Source organism: Neofelis nebulosa, chromosome 6 (genome assembly GCF_028018385.1).
Source record: "Neofelis nebulosa isolate mNeoNeb1 chromosome 6, mNeoNeb1.pri, whole genome shotgun sequence".
NCBI classification, from domain to species: Eukaryota; Metazoa; Chordata; class Mammalia; order Carnivora; family Felidae; genus Neofelis; species Neofelis nebulosa.
Window position 1 is genome coordinate 28,869,491 of NC_080787.1, and position 12,981 is coordinate 28,882,471.

The 12,981-nt window shown below is 47.5% G+C and overlaps 1 protein-coding gene across 2 annotated transcripts in view; it reads left to right on the top strand.

Annotated features, from left to right (window-relative positions):
* SLC22A23 (solute carrier family 22 member 23) overlaps positions 1–12,981 on the top strand; it is a 184,851-nt gene that overhangs the window by 123,435 nt on the left and 48,435 nt on the right. For both annotated transcript variants that reach the window (XM_058733156.1, XM_058733157.1), the window contains exon 4: positions 9,849–10,017. In XM_058733156.1, the coding sequence (XP_058589139.1) occupies positions 9,849–10,017 (169 nt within the window). The remainder of the gene's footprint in view (positions 1–9,848; positions 10,018–12,981) is intronic.

Genomic DNA, 12,981 nt, shown 5'->3' on the forward strand with positions numbered 1-12,981 from the left:
TTCTGTGCTTTTTATTTTCCCTTTCACTAAGTGGAGAAGGCAGCCTCTCGGACTCTTCTGAGCATTCCTTCATGACAGCAGGTCCTAAATGAAGAAGAAAAGGGAGTTTTCCACAGGGAAGATTCAGAGCTGTTCTGATAATAGCAACCTTTTACAGCCATACCCTCAAATGCTATTTGAGTCGACATGACTGGCAATTTCAGGCCCTCTTCTATAATAAGGAATTCCACAATCACATGCGCAGAGGTCTGTTTTGCAGGATCCTGGGGGGCCCTGTGTCCTCGGCCAGGGCCGTAATTACTGAGTGACACATTCACTTCCAGGCCCGGTGGGTGAGTGGCCAGAAGGAGAGGTTGAGTGCAGTGAGGAGGAGAGAGGCTCACAGGCGTTGGGAGACCGGAGGCCAGTGAGAGATTGGAAGGAATTCTTCTTGCTGGGAAGGGAGGAGGAAGGGGGAGCCCACAGTGGCTCGGGGGCTGCTTGGAGGGGGCTCCGGTGGCCGCTGGGTGGGCAGCAGCAGCCATGACGCTGAGCCGAGTGAGCCAGGCTGGAGGAAGCCAGTACCCGGGTGAGGCAGGTGGTGTTGCCAACGCCTTGTCTCCCAGATGAGGTGGGAGGACACCACTGAGTGAGCAGGGCCTCCTCCCACTGGGCAGTTTTTCTCCAGTGGCTGCAGTGAGTGCACTTCTGAGCCATTTGATTGATAACAGAGGAGGGTTGGCAGAGGAGAGGGAGAGTGGGCTCCCTTTGAAAGGACCGTGACTTTGGTCAAGTGGCCTCTGAGAATGGCATGCGTTCTTGCATGGGGCTGTGTAGTGTGGTCGGTCTTTATGTGGGCTTGCCCCCTTGCGGGGCCACCAGTCAGAGTGTGCTGTTTCCATAGGTGTCTCATTCCCTGGGCCATTCCGGGAATCGTGGTTAATTTTGGTGCTTGGATATGGTTTGGGGAAGACGCTGCCCTTTCCTGAACAGGTCTCACCCCCCCCTCCTCCCTAAACTTGTGCTAGCTCATCCTGTGTGGACAGGTGTCTCAGATCCTGTCAGAATAACCTGGGACAGTTCAGCCAGGGAAGCTGCAAAGGCCAAAGTTTCTCATAAACCAGGGTGTGCAACAGAAGTGTGCTCACCCCTTGCCGAACCCGTGAGGAGGAGTGTGTGCTTTTATATGCTCACAGGCCTATCCCCAGTGCAACTGTCTCTGCTCCCTTCCTTAGAAACTCGTGTATGAATTAATCAGGGAGGCAGGAGCGGGCCTGGGCCTGGGCTTCATGGTTAGAATGAAGGACCACAGGGGCGCCTGGGTGGCGCAGTCGGTTAAGCGTCCGACTTCAGCCAGGTCACGATCTCGCGGTCCATGAGTTCGAGCCCCGCGTCAGGCTCTGGGCTGATGGCTCGGAGCCTGGAGCCTGTTTCCGCTTCTGTGTCTCCCTCTCTCTCTGCCCCTCCCCCGTTCATGCTCTGTCTCTCTCTGTCCCAAAAATAAATAAAAAAAAAAATAAAAAAAATAAAATAAATAAAAAAAATAAAAAAAAAGAATGAAGGACCACAAGGGGGACGTGGATGGCAGGAAGAGAGGGATCTCAGGCTTCGCCCTCCCCCACCATGCCTCACAACCTCAGGTGGGGTGAAGGCCCTTCCCAGAAGAGACTCTTTTCTTTTTTTATATATAATTATTTTTTTTTAATTTTTATATTTTTTTGAGAAAGAGAGAGTACAAGTGAGCAAAGGGCAGAGAGAGGGAGAGAGACAGAGAGAATCCCACAAAGGGCAGAGAGAGAAGGAGAGAGAGAATCCCATGAGGGGCTTGAGCTCACCTGATGCAGGGCTTGAACTCACGAACCCTGAGACCACGACCTGAGCCAAAGTCACAGGCTTAACCAACTGAGCCACCCAGCTGCCCCCAGAAGATACTCTTCTTCTTTCCAAGGAGTTTTGTCAGCTTTCCCTGGATAGCAGAGACTATTAAAAAATAAGAATCCTATTATGGGGCTTGTACATCATATCACATCGTTTCAGTCAGTTCTGTCCAAATTTTGCCTAAAACACAGGATAGTTTAGGCCCCTGGTGGAAGAACTTCATTCACTGGAGTTAGTCTCTTAGCGACCTGAGCCCACCCAGACCCTTGCAGCAGTGGCCTGAGGTCTGTAAGGACAACAGTAAGTAGGAAGCCTTCTATACCAGTTAGGTATGTGCCAGTGTGAGCCAGGTCCTGTTATTATCTGCTATATAGATGACGAAACAGGAGCACAGAGAGGTTGAGTGACTTCACCAGGCCTGGACGAGGCAGGAGGAATTTAACCCCCACTGTCACCTATACCTGAGCCTCAACTAAGCTCCCCCTGCAGAGCGCACTTCCTTATTCTCTGGTGTAAATATGATCAGTCAACTGCACAGATTCCTTCACTAATTGCCAACTCTGATCCAGAAAAATCCCAGAGACTCATTGTAGGAGAGCTGGGAGCATTTAGCAATCCCAAGAAAATGTAGATTTCAGCAAACATGCACAGAGCTTTTGGAATATGTATTTTAAGAAAGAAAAGGCCCGTGGTTTTTTCACTTACATATTCTAGAAGGATGGGACATGTCTTTTTAAGCCTGGTTCCAAAGTGATTGTTTTTAAATCAAATATTGTTATTCCCAAATCCAGTCAGCAGTTAGGTAAGTGTGCTGACAGGGGTTGGAAGGTGGGGACAGAATATTTCTGGCTGGCAAATACCTTAGACACTGACGCAGAGACGAGCTCTCCCAGCTAATGCCATCACAGACCCTCGTCTCTCCCCTAGTGCTCCTTGGCTGGAAGCTTCTCCACACGTGGAGCATGGCCCTGGTCCAACACTACATCACTCACCCAAGGGGGCCTGAGCAGGAGGTCAGGTGCACCTGCTGCTGAGTGCACATATCCACGAACACTGCTTTATCTGAACAGGGCATCTTTTTTTTCTAATTAAATTATATAAGCAAGGAGTATCTAGAGTTATTATTTGGCATTGAATACCAGCTAAACCATAGGCTTTTAAAACCCATCAGGCTGAACATTATGATACAGAATAAATGAGACGGCAGAACCTTTGGTCTCAGCCCAAGGAGGACATTGAGGTTCTTGGTGGAACTTCAGGGGTGTTTTCTAGAACTTTCCTCCATGGTTGTCACCTGAACTTCTAGGCTCTGCCTGCAGCACCTCCTAATTATCCAGGTTCCCCTAAAGGTGCCCTGTTGCCCACAGAGTTTGTAGCATTCCTGGTTCAGAGGTCACAGTGGAGCTGGATTTGAGTGCTGGAGCCACCCGGACCCACCCTGGGGACTCTGCACCTTTAAAACCATCCAGACCACATGGCTAATTTCAGCTACTTCTGCTCTGATGCCATCACTTCGAGCAGGAGGGTGTTTGAAGTTTGGTCCCCTTGAGTATGAAGCTTCTTAGTGGCTCTTGTAGAATCATGGAATTTCCAAGCTGGATGGGACCTTGGAGAGATGTTTGTTCCCTTTTCAGATTGACCCTCAAATCCCTGGTGGGGAGGTTGTCAGTAGGACAGAGCATTCTCTCCTAACCCTGTGCTCCCAAAACAAAAATAAAAGCCATCGTGGTGTTTCTTAGTGCAGAGGGAAACAATGCCACCATCACAGGTTTGACTTAGATGCCCCCTTGAGCTTGGCAGTGCCCTGTGAGGCTGAGGCACCAGGTCCAGGCTGGCCTGGAGAGAGAAGCAGGTAGGAGGTGTCGATCCCCACTGGCAGCACTGTAGGAAGTCCAGGTGGCCGGCTGGGCCAGCGGCTCCTGAGACAAGGCTTCACGGGGAGCCCTGTATGACCCTCCATCAGTACAAGAAGCCTGCCCTCTGTATCAAGGCTCAACCAGAGAAACAGGAGTAGGAGGAGATCTATAGGAAGAGATTTTCTGCAAGGAAGATGCTTACACAACTGTGGGGGCACATGAGGCAGATCTGAAATCCAGAGGGCAGGCCAGCAAGAAGAACCGGCTGGAACTGAGCAAAGAGTGAAGCTGCTGTCCACAGGCAGGATATTTTCTTTTTCCTCCGGGAAGCCTCAGCTCTATTTGCTAAGGCCTTGCTACTGATTGGGTCAGGCTCACCAAGATTAGGATAATCTCCCTTACTTAAGGTCAACTGATTATGGACTTTAATCACAGATATAAAATACCTTGATAGTAGCACCTCAATTACTATTGATTGAATACCTGAGACTGTAGCCTAGTCACACTGACCCATCACTCTGACCTTCACATCCTTCTTCTAAGGAGCAGCTGTGGGCCAGCTAATGACCCCCCCACACACTTTGATGTCTGGTTCCCCTTGGGTCTTTGTCCTCCCTCACATGGAGCAACTGACCTGGGCAGCATGCTTCCTTTCCTCCAGGAAATTTGTAAGAATCTGAAAGCTTCTAAAAGCACATCCTGCTAGGGTTACAGCCCCTGAAAAGCTCTCCTGTCCCAACACCACATCTCCAACAGAAGTCACCCGTGGTCCCTGGGCTGCTCCTGTCCCCTGCGTGATCAGACTGCTGTGGCTGTGATCCCCTGTTCTTCTACAGGCCAAATGCCTCAGTTAAGTCTTAATTACATGCTGTTAATTCTCATAACCTTTTGCAGTTCCTCTGCTTATCGTCAAAATACATCAATCTTGAAAGAGTAGCTTTTAAGCCTTCTCCATGAAGGCATTAGGGGAAAAGTAATTTACCAGTAGGGATTTTTGATGTGGTTTTCTTGGAATCACTTGATTCTGGTTTTTAATTGGTGGATTGTTGCTAGACCTGAGAGAATCTCCATGAAATAAAATACAGGATAACCTTGGTTTGTGAGCATAATTCGTTCCAGAAAGATGCTTGTAACCCAAAGCACTCGTATATCAAAGCGAATTTCAAGAACCATTGGCTCCATTGCAATCATGTGAAATTCAACATCACATACTACTCGTATTGCAAAACATTGCTCATTTATCAAATTAAAATTTATCAGAAATGTTTGCTCATCTTGCGGAACACACACAGAACAAATTTCTCACGATCCAGGGTTTTACTGTATATGGAGAAGAAAGAGTGCAGACTGTCACTGTGGGTTATTTCTCTTTTTCAGTCTTTTAGAACAAAACTCAGTCCTACCCTGAATCCATTCATTCATTCGTTCACTCATTCATTCATTTATGTTTTTTAAAGTAATCTCTATACCCAGTATGGGGCTAGAACTCAAAATCCTAAGATGAAAAGTCTCATGCTCTACCAACTAAGCCAGCCAGGCATGCTCCTTCAGTCCTACCCTGAAATTCACCAGATCAGGTGAATAATAATAAAGAGGTCAAATGAGACAAAAGAGTGACTTGCTAATAATTACATTATTATATATGGTAATAATCCGTATTATTACTTTAAAAAGCCAAAATATCACTTGTTCCATATGCAGGCACTCCATGCTTATTTAATGCTCACAATGGCCCATTTTACAGATGACAGAACTCACAGATGACTGAACCACGGTCACAAGCTTGTAAGTGCTGGGACAGGATTGAAACCCGGCCTGTCTGGTGCCAGAGTGCATGTTCTCCATGTTTGAACCTGTGATGCCTCACCTAAGATGATCTTTTTTTGTGACGCTTAATTGTTTTACATAAGGAAGGGGGTGGGAGTTGTTTGCTGCTCATAAGTGAAAATCTGCTAAGATGACTTTAGGTTGGGCCTACAGTACAAGTGGCTGTAAGGAGTATTGCATGCAGCATGCAGCCCAGGCCACCCACAGGTGCTGCTGACCGGCTGGCACTTCAGGTCTGTGGATGCCTGCCTTTGGGTGACCTGTTCTGCATGATCCCCAGGTCCTGAGGAGGCAGTGGGACTGGGGATACCATTCCCTGCTGGTGGCAGGTTTCTCTGACTTTTAAGACCAAAACCGGTGGCCCTGACCTGGTGGCTGTAGGCATCTCCAAGGTATGCAAACCCTTACACCAAGTGCTCCTGTTTGCAGAGCTGGGAGCAGGCCCTTTGTGGGCAGAAACCATCTACGTGCCGTCCCCATCCCTTTTTACCAGATGCCAGGATTTAAGGCTTTAATGCTCTGATGTATTTCTTCCTGTCTTCCACTTCAGGAAAACTGATTTCTCATCATCCAAAAGGGATCATGTGATTAATGGCAAGTGTAAAGTGCCCACGGTTCTTTGATAATTGCTTCTTTTTTTTTTTTTTAAACATCTTTATAGCCACCTTCAGACTGTAGTTGATTTCAGGCAGTTGGGAAGGCATTTCTGGTGAGTCAAGGCTAAAAAGGTCATTATATGCAAGTGTCATACCTGTGTCCTTACATCAAATCACTGTGTTTCCCCTGCCCTGGCAGGAATGCTAAAATACATATGTATCAGCCGGACTGCTCTTACATTTTTCTACCTGATGAAATAAAGTAAAATCTCTGCTAAAATTCCTAGCAAAAACAGAAGTGGAGGGGTCAGAAAATGATTTTACTTATTCAGCTCTCAGATAGTGTGTCTGGGAGGCAAAAACATTTCTCCTGCTATGGGTGAGGGTAACCATTTTGGGGAAGGATACTTAGCCAGTGCCTCTCAATGAGTGATCTGGGGATCTCGTTGAAATGCGGAAGCTGGTTCTGGATGTCTGGGTGGGGACTGAGGGTCTGTGTCATCCCTGACAGTCTCAAAGGTGGTGCAGATTCATCAGGACGTCTCAAGGAATTAGACTTGGACCACCTATGGGAGAAGGCCGAGAGAACCCTACGGGAGAGAAACTGACAGTTCATCATTGTCATATCGACAGTAACACTGACATATGCACCAGTCACAGCATGTCATTTGCAGCAAGGGAAGGGTGAGAAGTCAGACTGTGGAATCATTTGCCCATCAAGGGACAAATTTGGCCTCCACAAACCTAGACCCTCCTTCGGAAAGTTGCCTTGTGATCCTTCATGTGATAGCATGGAGTGTAGACTAGTGTGTGGGATTAGATGTCCCAAAGTGGGTCTTTGGTAAAGGAATCTAGTTGTGGATAATTTTCATACTTACCATATTACGGAATTACCTATCACAGGTGGTGGAGAGATAAACCGCTAGCTGTGTGCTGTGCCCACTGCACCAGCAACCCACTGACATGAAGCCATTGTGCTATTTTGACATTATCTCTCTGACTTTGTTTAAAGGTTACCTGGGTGGCCAAGTGCTTCATTTTCTCTTCTGAGGGTACCTGGGTGGCTCAGTCAGTTAAGTGTCCGACTCTTGATATCGGCTCAGGTTATAATCCCACGGTTCATGAGTTTGAGGCCCGCACCAGGCTCTGTGCTGACAGTGCAGAGCCTGCTTAGGATTGCCTCTCTCCTTCTCTCTCTCTGTCTCTCTCTCTCTCTCTCTCTCTCTCTCTCTCTCTCTCTGTCTCTCTCTCTCTCTCTGTCTCTCTCTCTCTGTCTCTCTCTCTGTCTCTCTGCCCATCCCCCACTTGTGTGCACATGCACTCTCTCTCTCTTTTTTTTTTTTTTTTAAATTTTTTTTTCAACGTTTTTTATTATTTATTTTTGGGACAGAGAGAGACAGAGCATGAACGGGGGAGGGGCAGAGAGAGAGAGGGAGACACAGAATCGGAAACAGGCTCCAGGCTCCGAGCCATCAGCCCAGAGCCTGACGCGGGGCTCGAACTCACGGACCGCGAGATCGTGACCTGGCTGAAGTCGGACGCTTAACCGACTGCGCCACCCAGGCGCCCCCACTCTCTCTCTCTTAAAATAAATAAACTTTTTTTTTTTTAAAAAGGTTACCTGGGTGGCGAAGTGCTACATTTCCTCTTCTGATAAGAGCCTGTGCTGAGCCCAGAGCCATGAACTTACCCTGGCTAATCCCAGTTTCTGGTTTCCATGGCAAATCTATGCATGTGCTTAATAAGTGAAAGCTAGCACGTGCACCAGTTTGCCCTTTCTAAAAAGCCCCTGATCTGTTATTTTTAAGAGCAGAAATGCCATGTCTGGAGCGAATACCTGAGTCCCACCAGAAGTGATCTTTAAGTGAGCCTGATCTGTGCATGTGGAAAGAAAGAGCATCACAGTAAATGGCCAGGAGAGGGATGCTTAATCCTGTTTTCTTAATTAAATGGCAAAAAGTTCTTTATAAGCTACATTCAGTGAGGCCAGGTTTCTCTCTCACTCACTGGTAACTGCAATGATGGTCTGTTTGTGGTGGAGCAGGAATGGAAACGTTGATGACTTTGTTCTTCTTTCCTTGCAGTCGAGCCAGTGTGGATATTGGCTGGCATGATGTCCTATCCTTGTTAGGGCTGATTCTGTCCTTGTGGCCAACTGTAATTTGTCTGTTTTCCCCTCAAACCTGCTCCCCCTCATGTTGCCTTTCGATCTGCTACCTCAGCTCTGGTCTCTAGACAACCAGCAGAAGGGGTGTAGCAACCGATCTACAAACAATCTTTGAATAGAGACGCATAAAAAGTATTCTCTCCTGAGAGTCTTTCTGCTTTTTTAAAAAGTCATTTTAACTCTACTTTGGGGGCACCTGGGTGGATCAGTTGGTTAAACATCCAACTTCAGCTCAGGTCATGATCTCTTGGTTCGTGGGTTCGAGCCCCATGTCAGGCTCTGCGCTGAGGGTTCAGAGCCTGGAGCCTGCTTCAGATTCTGTGTATGTGTGTCTCTCTCCCTCTCTCTCTCTCTCTCCCCCCTCCCCTACTCACACTCTCTCTGTCTCTCTCAAAAATAAATAAACATTAAAAATATATATACTTTTTAAAAAGTCAGCTTTGAGGAATACTGCATATTGTACAAGACTAGCAAGCAAACACACATGTTCTGTAAGGGAAATGTAGAAAACCCGGCTCCCATTCTAGCCCTGAGGACCTTGAGTATAGGAATTTACATACTAATCTGTACTGGCTGGTACTTGGATGCTACCATTTAAGCTTTATGACCCTCTTTTTTAGGTCAAATTAAGAGCATAGATTCTTTTGCAAACAAGGGGGACCATGGTGCCCCCCACCTTCAATAGACAGTTATTGAAGGCAGACAGTGGTGTTGTTTTGAAGCTATGAAGATGAACCAGATTTGCCTCTGTCAGAGGAGCTGACTATCTAATAGGGACAGAGGAAGGGTAGTGGGACACACCCATGTCATCATGGGCTGCAGAATTCCAGTATGGAGGAGGAGATACTACATGGTCCAAATCTGCTTTATTGATTGTTTTTTGTGGGTTTTTTTTCTTTTTTTTGTTTTTGTTTTTGTTTTTGTTTTGTTTTTTTGGTCTTGTTCAAATAGATTAGCTGTGATGCAGCTTGGTCTGTGTTGGTCTCACAAGTGTGAGTAGGTTGCCCGGAGCTCTGAACTCCGAAGGAGCACTAGAGTCGGGGCCAGAAGGAGGGATGGTGCAGGTGGGTGGGAGTGAGCAGGTGCTCTGTCCAGAGGTTGAGGGGGTCCCCTAATATGGCATCATGAGGGGAAGGAATGGGAGCACATGAGCCTCAGAGGGATCCTGCCTTACAACAAGCTCAGTAACATCCAGAGAGCAGAGGAAGTAGAATTGTGTGATACAAATACTATCCCCATACAAAGCAGCGTTTCCTAGTTTCTGGGCTGGGGCCACTCTGAATTACAGTGTTCTTTTGCCACTGACTTGCTCTGTGACCTCGAGCAATGATCGCTCCCTTCCCAGTTCAGGCCTCAGCTCATCCAGCTGTAAAAACAAGGATCTCAACATTGACATACGATGTAGGGCTCTTGTGGAGTCCAGCAAATAAATACGATTTTATAGTTGTTGGCTGTTTGAGAAGTGCACTGACCATGGTGCACCCGTGGCTCCTCCAGGCTACGGGTCAGGGCACTCACATGTCTCTTGTCCCTTCTGTGTTCCAGGAATAGAGCTGTGCCCCCCTGGAAAACGGTTCATGATCACGATGGTGGCGAGCTTCGTGGCCATGGCGGGGCAGTTCCTCATGCCCGGGCTGGCCGCCCTGTGCCGGGACTGGCAGGTCCTGCAGGCCCTCATCATCTGCCCCTTCCTCCTCATGCTGCTCTATTGGTCGTGAGTATCCTCCCCACAGGCGTCACTGCCTGGTACATCTGCAAATGCTTTCTGAAGGGCGCATCCCCTAGGGAGGAGACACATGAAGCAAACGACTGGGGTCCCACAATGCCCCGGCTTCTTGCCGGTTTCAGCTTGTGCTTTTGTGTGTGTATGAGGGAATTTTCCTCTTTTATGAAATTTCATTTTTTAAACACTTTATCTTGGGAAATGTTGAAACATACACAAAAGTAGACAGAAGAGGGGAGTGAGTTCCCAGGTGCCCTTCACCCAGCTCCAGGAACCTGCCCTCTATCAGTCTGCTCGGACTCCTGCTTGCTGGGTTCTTTTGACACAATTTTTATGAATTGATTTGCAAAGGGTGGGTTCTTGTATTGGAAGGGGTGAAATATGGAGATGTTCAAGGAGTGATTTAGGAAAGCCCCCTTATCACTTCCAGATTAGGGATGGGCAGAGAGACTATGGCCCATGGACCAAATCTGACTCGCCATCTGTTTGGGGAAATAAAGTTTTATTGGAGCACAGCCTGCCCACATGTTTGCATTAGTGTCATCATCTCTGGCTGTTTTCACGCTATAGTGGCGGAGTTGAGTATGTTCCACAGACAAAGTGGCCTACAAAGCCGAATATATACCCTCTGCTCCTTTACGGAAGAAGTTTGCCTGCCCCTGCCCTAGATGAGTCCACTTGGACTTTTCGAACCATGTGTGACCTTGGCTTTTGGCTGGGGTGACTATAGGCGGGAAACAACTGAACACACAGGGCCAGGGGGTCTGACCTGGGCAACCAGATTTTTAAAAACATCGATGTTTATCAATTGGCTGAACAGCCGAGGTTGAAAAACCCCACTTGTGAATAGAAAGATGTTTAGGGGAAAAATGATTGTTTGGCCTTTTTTATAAATAACTCTTTTCTTTCTTTCCCGGCCCCTCCCAGCCCCTCTTCATGCCAACAGTCACTTCACATCCTTAGTGCGAGACACTGTAGTATGGATAACGCGTACTGTGCTGTGTTGCTCTTGTTTAGTCACTGACGAAAACCAAATTTCTGGCAAGAGGTCAGTTGTGTCGTAGCTTTCAGGAGCAGAGAGGGCTGCTCATCAGGCTTCCTTTTCTAAGGTGCCAGGGAGGGGAAGAAAGCACCTACCTTTTAACATCACGGTGCTGGGCCCTGGCCCCACCCTGCCGGTAGGTCCTGCGGCAGAGAAACCGTTGGGTGAGGACACAGGTGCATTTTCCTCCAGAGCCCAGCTCTTGCTCGCTAGATCAGGAGAGCCTCAGCAGCAGGCAGCTGGCGGTAACAGATGAAAAAAGGCCACCTGCCGGGGAGCCACGCATCAGGGGCCAAAACTGCGCCTGTCTCCTCTGCTTCTCTCCCCATGCTTCCTCCAGCCTTGCCAGCCCACTGGGGTTGGACATCACACCCCCTCCCGCGGGAGCTGTGCATATTTCAGGACATCCTGCTCCCTCCAGCAGGGTCGCAAGAGGCAAAGAATGAAATCGTTTCCCAAAGCAGGATGGAGTAGGCAGTTCTTCCTTTTAATCTTCTATGCAAGTCCTTCCTGTTCCTTCCCTTGGTGCATCTAGAGTTTGTTTCACTTGTTTTGGAATTCAGGGGCATTGATTTATTTAACAAATGCTTATACCCTGTTTGCTCCATGTCAGACACAAATTGCAAGCGCTGTACAAATAGTAGATTATTCAGTCTTTGTGTTTCATCACCCCATTGTACAGATGACAAAACTGAGGTCTCCCAGCTGGCCCTTGAACCCAGGCCTCTCTTAACCACACGCAGCGCGGCCTCCTGCCTTCCCTGTGCTTCTGTCTCTTGTCTCTGACCACTGGAAACCCTCGCTCTGTGAGGTCTGACATCACCTCAGCCACCTCCTCTCACTATAGCCCCAAGGGCCCCCAGGGCTGTCTGCCGGCCCCTGGGGGACTGGACAAGGTAGGCACAGCTTCTCGGAGGCTCACACTCCAATACAGGAAGATGGGGTTGTCCCCACCACCTCTAGGCTTTGAGTCTCAGCCAGTGCTGTTTCCATCTGTCCCAGTTAGGACACCTGGCAGGGGAAAAACGGCAGGAAAGGGTTTCCTGGAATAGGTCTATGGACCTGACCCACATGGTAAAGGACTGGGGGTTTCGCTTATCATATTTTATCTCTTATTTAAATTTAAAAAGTATATCAAGGTTTAATGACAGGTAGGACATTCGTTTATTTAAATATGTTATAAAACCTAAGGAAAAAAATCCTTTAAAACTCACAAATGTAAAAATAAAACTTTATAGTGAAAAAGGGCACCCAGGGTAATTTAATAAGTGAGACATGTGTACACATGAACAGATAGACGGATGGATGTGCCGAGGCACTGACGCCATGTGGTTACAGCTCTGGTGCTGCCCTCTGGGGTAGACCAGCTCTACCCAAATATGTTACCTGCTGCGATCATCACAGTACAGTAAAACCTTGGTTTGCAAACATAATTTGTTCCAGAAACATGCTTGTGATCCAAAGCACTCATATCTCAAAGTGAATTTCAAGAACCATTGGCTCAGTTGTGATCATGTGATGTTCCATGTCACATACTACTCGTATTGCAAGACATCGCTCATTTGTCAAGTTAAAGTTTATTAGAAATGTTTGCTTGTCCTTCAGAACGCTCACAGAAGAAGTTACTTGCCATCCAAGGTTTTACTGTAATTATTTTTTATTCATATTATTCTCTAAGGGGCTTGGCACATGTTTGACCTACAAGTGCTCATAAATATTAGCTACTTTATGACTGCGATTGTATCACTTCTTCATATGCATGGAAACTAGGGTGTAGCCAGGGGCAGGGTAAATAAATCACTGGTGAGGGACATATTCCACCTTTGTCTATAGCCTTGAAAGTCTCCGTAAGAATCATGGTCTTTTTATTGCCTGCCACCCTTCCTCCCACCTGCTGTGGTAGGAAGTTCCTC